At 31.9% G+C, this 13560-nt stretch overlaps 1 protein-coding gene across 1 annotated transcript in view; it reads right to left on the reverse strand.

Annotated features, from left to right (window-relative positions):
• Window positions 1–13559, reverse strand: part of gem (transcription factor CP2 like gemini) — a 57694-nt gene extending 44135 nt beyond the window's left edge. The window contains exons 1-7 of the mRNA XM_088225372.1: window positions 13251–13559; window positions 12291–12435; window positions 9284–9385; window positions 7199–7315; window positions 4277–4450; window positions 3201–3320; window positions 45–112 (exon numbers count right to left, since the gene is read on the reverse strand). Coding sequence (XP_088081498.1) covers window positions 45–112; window positions 3201–3320; window positions 4277–4450; window positions 7199–7315; window positions 9284–9328 — 524 coding nt within the window. The 5' untranslated portion in view covers window positions 9329–9385; window positions 12291–12435; window positions 13251–13559. The remainder of the gene's footprint in view (window positions 1–44; window positions 113–3200; window positions 3321–4276; window positions 4451–7198; window positions 7316–9283; window positions 9386–12290; window positions 12436–13250) is intronic.
• Window position 13560: the final 1 nt, after the last annotated feature.

Consider the following 13560-nt stretch of genomic DNA (forward strand, 5'->3'; position numbering starts at 1 on the left):
TAAATAAATATCATGTCTCTTATAGTTAATTTAAATGAACTTACTATTGCTCCGGCGAGAAAGGGGGACCAGCATATTCTTCGATGACTGAGAGAATGGCGTCAAATGGAAGCTGTGAAATAAAGATGACATTGAAATTTTTACTCCAAATTTTTTGAGCTGAGGCCATAGCAATGAAGAAGACTATCAAGCAGAAAAAAAAATTATGCATCATATTATCAGCGCTATGATTGTTCAAAGTTACGTATTTTTGAAACTTCTCCGTGTGATGTCACAGCTAGTTCACAATTTTGAAAAAATTTAATATTGATGTTATCGGATGCAGTTAAGTCAATTCTCCATATGTTGCTGCTAAAATTAGCCAGTGTCGATCACAAAAACGGCTTTTCTCAATCTGCAAGAAACACCCACAGCACTCAAAAAATCTGATGGTAAAATCACGAAAACTGGTCAAATGCATAATTACATTCTTGTTTGTAATATAAAAAAACTAATGTTTCCATAGTTCAAAAACATTCCAACTGTTGTGTAGATTTGATTATTCACTCGTTTCGTAAAGGTGCTATTATCTCAGTTTCACTTTTCTAAGCAGCCATGCTTTCTGCATAACTGCGTTCAAGTTCTCTTCGGTGAATTTTGCTAATTGGTGAATTGGCTTCCCATAATCTGGGAATCTATCACAACATCATTGATCATTGGTTGATTTAGAAGAACTAGTGACGGCGTTCAAAGCAGTCAATATTTTTTTTTTTCATTCATTTTTAAGAAACTTCGCACAACAATTTAATGCTCTAATTCTTAAGAAAACATTTTTATCTACAATTTTCCATAGCACTGAACTTCCTCATAATCATTAAAAAAATAGTAAAGAGGTTAAACAAAACAATTTTTTTATGAGTAAACAATAAAATAAACATTTGAAGCATTAACTTTGTGGTTTCCCATAACATAACTACATATTTGGTTTGTATAAAATCACTCATTGGTTTGTGTAAAATCACTCATTGGTTTGAGTAAAATCACTCATTGGTTTGTGTAAAATCATGCACTGGTTTACATAAAATCACTCATTGGTTTGTGTAAAATCATGCACTGGTTTACATAAAATCACTCATTGGTTTGTGTAAATAGCGAATAAGACTAAGCTGAACTGCCTAGACACTACAAACGCATTTATTAATTGACAGGCGGCATCAACTTATTTATGAAAAGTCTTTTTCCAAGCTTATATCAGGCAAACCAACGTTCGGACAGCACAAGTCTGCCGGGTCCGGTAGTTAATGTATATAATTTTGTCATTACTATGATTTTTTTAAAGTTTTGTAATTTTGAAATTACACCGTCTGCAACGTCTGAGTTTTCCCCACACATAAAAGTAAAACCCAGTACCCGTCAAAACACGGTAAACGTTAAAAACATGGCTACCGGAAACTGTAAATCTATCACAATGCTATAATTTACTGGTTTTTAAATTTTGATAAAAACAGACAACTTCAAATACCTAATACATCTTTAAAACAACATTTTAGGGTATTAGAAGCAAACATTGAAAGCTCCACCAAAAACGGAAAATTAGTTATGGATGCCAAAATAAACTATACATAACAACCTACCTACCTTAATAATAGCGTAATTCAAAACCGTCACTAAATCTTGAAAAAACAGATTTCAATTATACTACTTGACACCGCAACTTAGCATTCTCCATTGAGTTAGTGAAACATAATGAGGAATTCCACTGTTTTCTAATTATTTTTTTTCTATTAGCGTACTATTTAACTAAGCAAAAATATATATATATATATATATATTTGGTGCGTTATTTACAAAGATATGATTTTTTAAAGTTACATTATTCAAATACCGCGCCAAATGACTGTAATCAGTGTGTCACTTTTCAGTAGTAATGTCATGAAACGGTTGGCGTTTGTACTTTCACTGACCGCGGTAAGTTGTATTTCTCCAGCCAAACACAAAACTGACAAGAATCTATGGAATATTGCTTTGATTACTTCATTTAGTTGATCGTAATTTGCTCATTTCTATGTTATGGTTGTTTTTACGAACGTTTCGATTTAGAAAAACCTAGAAAGTTGACATAATCTCTGGTTGAAAAAAGAGTATAATGAAAATTATACTCTTTTTTTATAATGTATAATGAAAATTATACTCTTTTTATCTATGGTCAAAACGTTCCTTACAAAGTGCGGGGGCTTTAAAGCAGAAACCGGAAATACTACACGTAGATATAAGGAGTGACGTCATTATTTACGATTTTAAAATGAATACCATTTTTAACATTTTTTGCGTGCGTTTTTGAGATATTTCATCCTACTCCAAAATTTTTAAATATTCACGTGTACACAAAAACATTTTTAAAATTTAATTCGGGGTAGGGCTGAAATTCCTCATAACAAATCTCACAATTCTTTTTTCAAAGTTATTTGCAAATATCTCAGTAACTCCTTCAATGGAGATTGCTAAGTTTGCTTCTAATACCCCCATTTCACTATGGATAGGAACTGATGTAAAAACTAACCAATTGTAATTAAATATCCATGTTTGCTTAATAACATGAAGAGAGCGATAAATCAATCAACGTGCGTAGTACAGAGCTTGCAATTGCTGACCACAAAGTTAATGCTTTAAATAAATATAAAAGAAAACAAAGAAAACATAGATAAACTAACTGTATTACAAAATAAAGCCTTTAGAATCATTTTGAAAACAAACAGATACACGAGGGTAAAGTCGATGGTAAATGAAATGAAATTATAAACATATAAACAAAGAATATTTTACAATACAATGATATTTGTTCATAAAATTATAAACTCTAATAAAAAAACAGAATTTTGGAAAAAAAATGATCGGAACCAGCATGAACACGATCACAATACTAGAGAAAAGAACAAAATTAGACTTCCATTTAGGAAAAAGGCAAAGTCACAAAATTCCATTTTATTTAAAGCAATTAAAAGTATTACGAAATGGAAAAAAATATTTATGAAGAAAAAAACATATCAAAATTTAAAATAATGGTCAAGACATATATGATAAACAATTTATAAATTAAATATATTTGCAATGTTATTATTAGAACACACATAACAATATGTATGATATGTGTGCCCTACTTTAAGATTTAAATAAAAAAATAAAAAAAATATAAAAAAACAATATAATTAGATGCCACTTACATCAGTTAAAACAGTACACTCGTAGCTGGGTTGATACTTGTCCCGTTCGCACTCGGGGCGACGGAGAATCTTCTCTCTGTCCTGCTTGTGCTTCCTGTCAGCTCCTTTGAGTTTAAAAACCTGAGAGAGAAAGAGGAACTGTAATTAGTTGTCCGGTTTTCAGGGTGAAAAGCCGAATATCGTCGCTTCAGTTCGTTTTTGTCGGATAGACCAAAACACAAAGCTGCAGAAATAGAGCTTTAAAGTTTTTTTTTGCCAAATAGCCAAAAATAATGACCACCACTTGAGACAAAAAAGAGGATTGCGGAAATACGGGTTATTTTATTATTATTCTTAGTAGTGGGGGTCAGTGCTATGCGAGCTCCTGACGTCACTGCGACCTGTGAAGATCTATTGAACGTAGTTATGCAGAAAGCAGACAGCCCGCAATTTTGAAAAAATTAGATAATGATGTTATTGGGTCCAGTAAGGTCAATTCTATGTTCTGCTAAATACAGTCAGACCGCTTTCACACAAAAAATGTATTTAATCACCTTCTGAAAATGGTGACAATTACAAAAATGGAATTTTTATATTCGCGAAAAACACCTACAGCACTAGAAAAATCTTACGGTTCTTTAAAAATCATTAAAACTGGTCAAGTACATAATTCGATTTTTGTTTGTCATATAAAAAAAAAACAATATTGTCATTGTTTATCATTTGTTAAAGTCAAAAACATTATAACTGTTGTGTAGATTTGTGTATTCACTCTTTTTACAAGAGTGCTATTATCTCAGTTTCACTTTTCTATGGCTGGCTGCTTTCCGCATAACTACGTTCTATTGTGAATAGTTCTCGCCCTCCAAGCCCAGGTCTATAAAGAGCCCGGAAGGCGAGAGTTTACATTTTGCAGTTTACACAAGTTGCTCGCTTGCGACGGCCGTAAAAACCAAGCTAATCGTTCTTTTTGCTTCAAACTTTGACAGACACCATGCGTCATGATGACAGATGTCAAAACCAGTATTCCGTTTGTTGTCACGTATCGCCATCTGTCGAAGGCTGGCTTTCCGTCAAACGGCACTCGTTTAACTCACCTTGATCTGACAAGCTGCCGCATGCAGCCTCCTGTCTATGGGGGGCGACTCCAGGGGTACTCCGGACCCTGGGGGCCCTTCTCCCGGCAGAAGAGTCTCCACTTGGAGACGGAACGGAACCCCCTTTTCTCCGCCGTGCTTCTTAGCCGTAAACTCCGTGGAAATGCAGTTCACCTGAAGCAAAAAAATAATTAAACCGATATTATCTTTTGCTTAGATACTTTCTTCCTTTCCTTTATTTTTAGACGATAATACCATATCGTTATCCGCACACAGTGGTGTTTAAGGCACTTCATTAGACCCCCGATTACGATTTTTTTTTCTGTCGTAAAGAGAGAGAGACCTTTTAAGTTTTTACAAAATTGTAAATTCAATATGGGATTGCCCTGAACTATTATCTCTCATTAATTTCAGGGTGCCTGGAAGAATGACTAGACAAGTGCCACCGTTTTGTAGCAACAATTCACGGACAGTGTATACTTGCAATGCCGTATTAAATAGACTTCATGAACTCGGCAATAGTTATTCCCACGTATCTGATATATTTAGTGTAGGGTATTGTTCCTATAGAACAAACCTTTTAAACTTTTTCAAAGATGGTGAATGGTAATTATATTTATTTATTCATGCATTTCATGATATAAACAGTTTTTTGTACACTTTGCCCAGCTGTATGAAACAGTACTTATGATTTTCTTATTGTATTACTGTAGAATGTTTTATTATTTAAACTTTCTACTGAATATGCTGTATAATTTTTAAAATATAAATCTTGTATAATTTACGGGTTTATTTTTTTTTATAAATCTTGGGTATAAGGAAATTTATGTTTTTAAAAAATATATATATATATTAAGCCAAATATGTTAGTATTATAAATTTTTGTAAAAGGCAGATTTGCCGTTTATGTTAATAAAATAAAATAACCTAACAATGTTTGATTATGTCCAAATGCTTGCAGACTGGCTGGATTTCCTCCCTAGGGAGTTGTTCATATTTAAATTTATTTCAACAGAGAGGGAAAAAAAATTGAGAAGGGAATATGGAAGTCAACGGTTCGGTTGCTTCATCCGGCTGAACCAACCGAACCGTTGAACCGCTGAACCGTTGCCTAGAAGGTGATTTGGTTCAGCCGGATGAATCTCACCTACGTGATAAAGGTTTCAGCTCTTTTACTTCACAAAAGTCAACAGATGGAAGGGTTGAGGAAATGTGGCTGTTCAAACATGGGCAGAATGGTGAATGTTACACAGTATGTAAAGTGGCCACTTGAACCAGCCAATGACAGGTCATAAGCCCTGTAAATGCCTAGACTTCCATATTCCCTTCTCAAATTTTTTTTCCCTCTGTGGAAATAAATTTAAATAAAATAACCTACTTCCACTGTCTATTAAAACAATTAGTCACGAGAAAATGTTTCAAAAGGCGAAAAATGGATAATTATCTCTATTATTAAGTTAGTCTTCTTTGTTTATTCTCAAATGTAAAAATATTTCAAAAAAAAGTATATTGTTAATTGTCCTCGGCACTCGGCACGGGTAACCCCCACCCCAGTGAGGTCACATTATTTTTATTGTTGTTCACAGTTATTTGTATTACTGCGAAAATTGCTTTACTGAAATTTTAACAACTACTTTTGGTTTAAAATCTTCTCCTTGTATTGCTTTTTTAAATATTACCAATACCTGTTATTTTTCTTTTTTCTCTGCTGCATTCGCATGTTTTTATACTTTTAAACTACTTTTGATTACTTATATTGTATATGTATATGAAATCAATATATTGCTGCTCTCACTATTTGTCATTAATTTTGAAGATGTTTTTAAATTGACTGAAATTTATTTTCTTATTTAAAGATTCGTCTCATCGTTTCTTTGAATCCCTTAAAATATGTATGTGTATATTTATGTTTTTCTTTTTTTAAAAATGTTATTATTATTTTTTTTTATTTTTACATCTGAGCATGTTTTTCATTCTTTATTTTAATTCTTAACTTTTAATTACTTTTACAAATTTTCTTAATTTTTCAACTTTAATTTTAATTTTTAAACAATTTCTATTTATTTATTTATTTATTATATATATATGGGCTAAGCCAATTACAACAGTTACATGAAGAAACATAAATGCAAGAAACTGAACAAAAAGAACATAAAACTATTTAGCAAAGACAAACAAGGGCAAAACAATAATTGTAATATATTCAAAAAACGAAAGACCTAAGAATTCGAGCTAAACCATGCCGATCCAACTTCATCCCACACTGTTTAGTCGATCTACGAAAAGCCGGAAGATCTATCCCAAAGAATTCCAAGTCGTGTGATGAATTGACTAATCTACACATTCTGGACATTGGGGCATAAAAACCAAAGTTGCTCTTAGAAGATTTTATAAATAGCAGATTTTGACTTCTGGTGACACGGTTGGGAACATGAAAAGAAATTGATTGCAACAGAGATGGGACATCACTTAAAGCATTAAGTATTTTGAAAATGCATATAAGGTCCATCTCAGTTCTACGTCTCTCCAATGAAGACAGATTAAGAGATTGCTCTATTTCAAAATAGGAATAATTTCCCCTTTGTAATCCGAGCAACCATGCCACTTTTCTTAGAAAACGGTGCTGGACAGACTCGATGTGGTCAATATGAGTCCTGCAGAATGGAGACCAAATAGGAGAAGCGTATTCTAGATGGGGTCGAACTAGTGAGCAATAAAGAGTTTGTTTAGTTTATTTTCTGTTTTTTTTCCTTCCCTTTTTTGTACTTTAATTAATAACCCTACGTATAATTACTTTATAATATAGAAACTTCACTGGTCCATTAGATTTAAGTCTAACTGTGTAAAATATAAAACTTTGTAACTGTACTGTATGTTTCCTAAATAAAAGAAAATAAATAAAATAGTTGAATAAATAAATACCTTAATGTAGACTCCAGTCTCTTTGACCGGATCCCAGAATATCTCCACGGTGTTCAGTAGGGGCTCGTCAGAAGGCTGTGAAACGTGAATCAATCCGTAAGAAAGGGGCACGTCCACCTGAAATAATATATATAATTTTTTCATTTTCAAAAATTCAAGATCATCATCGATATTGTCACTAACATCATCATCATTGTCACCCAGTGCGAATGGTGATCTTATTTACAGGTAAGCTAAAAAAAATATCATTTATTTGTACCTACATAGGAGGTACATAATATAATGTAAGTAATATATACTATAAATTCATTTTTTCTGTGGTTCTGTGTGATACAACAACTCTCATCCATGAAATCTACTCAAACGATGTAACTTCGTAATATATTTTATTATATAGATATATTATTATCCATTACTTTAATATATAATTCATCAAAAAATAAATAAAAAATATCACTATGAATTCAGTTGATGATAGGTATTCAATTGAAATGTCAACTGGCCGAATTGTTCTAGTGATTAATAGTGCTAAGAACGGCCGCGTGGAGCGCTATATGTCCTGCAATATGACGTATGAAAATAATGATTTATTTTGTTGCCCTTTAATAATAAGGAATATTTTTGTGTTTTTTTAAATATTTTTTATTTCCTTTTTTAATTACTATGAAAAAAAATGCCATATAATCTTTTACAGAATATTTTACATTTTCTTTCTTATGTTACACAAAAATTATATCCATAATTTATTATAGGAGCAAAAATTCATTATCATTTTCTTGTATACCCACGAACAGGCCATGCCTTTGTAGGATTTTTGGTATAATATTTTTACTATTAACATGTATTTCATTGCTATGTAATTATGCTTTATTTTTTTAATACTCTGTTTTATCACTTATGTTTATTGTTAAAAAAACAAAAAAATTTAAATAAAAAAAATTATGCTCTTATGTCAAAAGTACCATCTCAAAGAAAAATAGTCCTTAAAAAAAATGTTTGAAATACTGTTTTCCAAATCAAGAATCTTCAAATAATTTGTGTAATCTACAAGTTTAATCTATGAGAAAAAACCCGCACTGGGGCTAAGACATTAAAAATACAGTATACCTATTTGTATGAAAAAATAAGCTGGAATAATCGGCTAGTTTCTTGGCTCACCTCAGGCGCTGGGCGCGCTTTATTAATATTAGTATTTATATTATTATAAAAATACAAACGGTGAAAATGATTTAGAATAAATGTTAATTATTTATTTGTTTTTCTGTAAAAAAAGTTACGATAAAACATTATTAAGGTTAGTCAAATATAATGGTAAGCTGCGCATAATCGCTTCTATACACGGTTCGCCCCTGATGTCACCATCATAATCACGATGACAATTTTCTTCTCTAAGTGCCCTGTCAGGTATCCCCAACGTTGGCAATCACTCTGGCAAAAGTCTCCCTGTCCTGTGCTGCCCGGAAAATCTGCTCCACAGTCCTGAAGCCAGTCCAGTCTCGTATATTTCGCAGCCAGGACATCTGTCTTCTTCCAGCCCCTCTGTGACCCTCAATCTTGCCTTTCAAAATTAAATGAAGCGAGTGGTACTTTTCTCCACGCATTATATGCCCCAGATATGAAATTTTACGAACTTTTATGGTGGTTAAGAGTTCTCTGTTCGTTCTAGCTCGACTTAAGACTTCTGAGTTCGTTATCAGGTCTGTCCAAGATATCTTAAGCATTCTGCGATGCAACCACATCTCAAAAGCTTCTAGCCTATTCATAGTGTTCACTTTCAGAGTCCAAGTCTCGCAGCCATACAACAATACTGACAACACATAATATTTTACCAATCTTTGCCTTATTTTCAAGTTGAGATTAGCATTGCAGAAGAGGGATTTCATTTTATTAAAAGCAGCTCTTGCTGTCTCAATTCTGCATTTAATTTCTATATCTGGGTCGACGGTCTCTGTTAGAATGCTGCCGAGGTATTTAAATTTGTCCACCTTTTCAATATCAATACCCTTTAATCTGAGAGAAAATGCGGAGTAATCAAGGCGACCAAATTTTATGTTACTACGACAATAAACAATTGAATAATCGTACCTCCACGATTCGTTCCCCTGGACGTTCACTCTGCCAGAGAGACATCTGCTCGCGAGCAGCAAACTGGAGACGCCTCTCGTGGAAGCAAATCGTAATCACACTCTGTAACAATTTTTTATTTTATTAGATTAGTCTTTCTCAATGTAGGCGAAAACTAAAAATGAATAACATGCAACCTGTATATGTGTAAAACTTTAAAGTGAGGAAATGAAAAATGTATGCTAAAAATTAAATTTTAATAAAATATTATTATTGTATGAGACTATATTAAATTCACTGCAGAAAAATTGTAAGAACTGTCATGATTGGGGATTATTCATATTTACCAATGATATAATTAAAAATATTTTGTATTTTTTCTATCAATACCACAATGAGTTTTTTTTATAATTAAATTTTTAAAAAAACATGTTTAAATAATTTTATGTAAAACACACGAAAATAAACATTTTAATTAGCATAAAATGCATATAACGATATTTTCCCTAAATATTGGGAAATTTTATTTATATGGTATCACTTTTTTTAGTATGGCACCACAAAATTTCAACTGTCATTTACATCGCGGACTGTTTCACACTTTTATGATAACTGTTTAAACTATCTCCTTTTCCCATTATGTGTGTATAACATCAAATAATATTTATACTGCCATTTTTTTAACTTTCTGCATCGTAATTTATTGATGTAAAGACTTTATTCTTCCTAAACATGCGTCAACTGCATGCCACTATTTGGTAAAACGTCAAAATTAGTCACTCAAACAAAATGGTCAATTACACTGCACCTACTTTGAATTTAGTTTTATTTTTTAAAAATATTTTTATTAAAGAAGGTAAAAACATGAACAGAAAATATAAAAGGAAAAATAATGAAACCCACTAAAACGCGAAACCGGCTGTCAGCAGGTTTCTTATTTTTCCTTTACAAAGAGAAACATTAAAAAAATTATATCCATTTAAAAAGTAATTTAAACATTATTAAGAACTAAAAGTGTACATATTTTTACACAAAATTTATTTTCAAAAATTTAAAAAGATGACTGTTAACATAAAATAATAATCAATATAAAGCCTTGTTACATATGAGCCATTTCAGAACCTATGTCCGGGACTCTGCCATTTGCGAATGTCAGCTAGATGAGGAAGATATTTTTTTGGATGCCCCATAAATGATTGTTATCCTGATTTCCTATCCGACCTCTCTGATAGTAATATCCCGTTCCCTGTTCATATTCTAACTCTCCTGTCCCCACCCAATAAACGTGTATTTCAAATCCTATGTAAATATCTAGTTGTAAATGGTGTAAAGCTGGAAATACGTTTTATTATTATATGTATATATTATATTGAATACTAACATACTAACTTGTACATATTATATTACTAACACATGTGTAAATATGCTAAAAAAAATACTTGACACTGGCCAGAACAGCCGAGTAGAGATGTGAAAAGGCCATGAAAAAACGAAGAAGAGGAACTAAAAGCATACCTAATTTTTACACAAAATTTATTTATAAAAATTAAAATAGATGACAAATGATAATCAATATAAAGCTTTGTTACATATTAACTATTTAATTTTTTTTTTCTTAAAAGCTTTGTCAACATTTTCTTTTAAAATCATCTTAGGAATTTTATTTAAAAAAAATGTAATTATATAATGAAGTGTTCTTTGGCCATACTTCTTTACAAATCTCGGTACTGACAAGCTTTCACGTTGTGCTAGCCTTGTATTATGTGAATGTAAATGCCTTTTCTGGTAGTTACCATCAAATCGGTATCTAGTAACAAATTTGAGCCATAGAATAGCATTTACGGACAGGCACCCTTGCTTTTTAAAAAGTTCGGGTACCTCTTGCGATTTGTTAATTCATTTAAGAGCCGAGGTTTGTAAAGATTGAATTTTTTAATGTTGGTTTTACAAGAAAGGCCCCAACAATAATTTACAAACAATTTTGAAACAATAATTTACACATTTTTTTATTTGCCTCAATTTTATTCTCACGCGGCGGCGCGCGGCTCGTCTTCTGACAGATCGAATGAGTTATGAAAAAAACTCGACGTAAAACCGGGGTTATGAAAAACGTAAAAAACGTTAATTGGGGGGGAAATTGAATGAGAATGTGTGGAAAAAAATGAGGCCGAAATATTTTGGTGTAAAAAGCAGGAAAACGTAAAAACGAGGTTTTACTGTATATTTATAATATAACTAGTGGACCCGACAGACGTCCTGCCCGAATGTCGGCTTGCCTGCTATAAGCTTTGAAAAATACTTTTCATTGATAAGTAGGTTGGTACTAAAACTAAAAATTGTTAATATTCAAATAATGGATTTAAGTCGGTACCTAGGTTGAATTCCAAAACATAAAAGAAATATTTTTTCAAATATGGCGTTCTTTTTGCAAACGTCAAACTCCGGTCTTTTCACCAACAGAGGGTGGTACTTACGTAAGAAAACGATTTTTAAAAATGTACTGAATTTAATGTTATTTTAGTATTACCAAAAATCCAGTAAAAACAAATAAATGAGCAGAAATTATAAGGAATTTAAGGAAAAGATCTGATTAAGATCAACAAAAAACAAATTCTGTTTGTAAACATTCAAAAACAAACTTTTTTATACACAAAAAAACAACATCTTTCCATTTTTTTGTAAATGCATTCCCCTCCTTGTGCATGTCATTATTTAGTAAAACGTCAAAATTAGACACTTAAACAAAATGGTCAATTACACTGCACCTACTTTGAATTTAGTTTGAGACAATAATTTACACATTTTTTATTTGCCTCGATTTTATTCTCCATTCACGCGGCGGCGCGCGGCTCGTCTTCTGACAGATCGAATGAGTTATGAAAAAAATTCGACGTAAAACCGGGGTTATGATGAACGTAAAAAACGTTAATTGGGGGGAATATTGAATGAGAACGTATGGAAAAAATGGGACCGAAATATTTTGGTGTAAAAAGCGGAAAACGTAAAAACGAGGTTTGACTGTATTTACCTTTAATATCTTTCCTCTATAGTGGCTTAAATCTCCTAGTTTTTTAAGCTTGATCTCATAAGACTGGCATTGGTTTAAGTACGTAAGTGTGTCCTCGTTGCTCTTCGTGGCAATAGATGTAGCCGCCGCCAACACGTATTGAAAACTGTAAAAAAAAAACATTCTGATTTAAATTAATATTAGAAGAACTATCATTATTTATTTATTTATTTCGACGGCTTACGCCTTTGACAAAGTATAAAATAATATTGAAAAACAATTAAAATGAAACTTAACACCTGAACACAGTATAAAAATTATAATCACACTCACAATACTAGATTAAAAACTAAGGGCTCATTCCCCGAATTACAAATTACTTCGGAGAGCGAACATTAAATTGCGTTGTTACAAGATTGTTCAAAGATCTCCCACAAACCATCATTAACATGAAAGATCTTTAAATGAAAAAAAAAAGAACTGAAGAAATATCTTCTAGATACTTTATAGTGCCTGTTTATAAATAAATTCGTAAAATATAAATAAAATAAATGTAAAATAAACCTGTTATAAAAAAAATGAGTCCCACCGAAGTCTTTAGACTTAGTGGGTAACAAATTCCTGTATGTATTTTTTTAATTATAAAATAAATCGTGCTCTGCAGCACTGAAAATTGTAAATTAAATCAGCAGAAAATAAAGAAATAATAAAGAAAAATTTAATAAGACATTATAACATAGGTATGCTGCAAATTAACAATAAATACAGGGTTTAAATATAAAAAGTATTGAAGTAACAGAGGCGATGTTTCATAGCATAAACAGTCAAACAAGTATAACATTTACAGTCCTTAAAATGTAACATGATTAGAATGACAGTTGTCAGAAAAAGTGACGACGAAGCTTCTCGATGATGTTGGCTGTAGTATTGCCTGATGTAAAAAGAAACAGCGAAAACTTATTAAAGTCCCTTTAAACTTACCGATTATCAGGGGAACCAAGTGGATCAGCTTGAGCGATGATTGGCTTCACGGAGCAAGATCCATAACCCTCGATGGAGCCTTGCGGAGAGCAAGCCAGCAAACCTGGAGACAAATTAGCGATGCTTACTGCTTCAGGTTTTAAAATAAAAGGCTTATCTTTCAGAATATGGTTTTGAAATCTAACATACTTTTAAAAAATACAATTTGTAACATTTCTTGATTTAAATTTTAACAAAAAGGTTTCAAACTTTTTACCAAGCTCTTTCTTGTACCATTTTTAATATGTTTGCAAGTTTTAAACAATTATTA

Source organism: Micrasema longulum, unplaced genomic scaffold (assembly GCF_059751315.1).
Source record: "Micrasema longulum isolate JH-2025_06_02 unplaced genomic scaffold, ASM5975131v1 h1tg000352l, whole genome shotgun sequence".
Lineage (NCBI taxonomy): Eukaryota > Metazoa > Arthropoda > Insecta > Trichoptera > Brachycentridae > Micrasema > Micrasema longulum.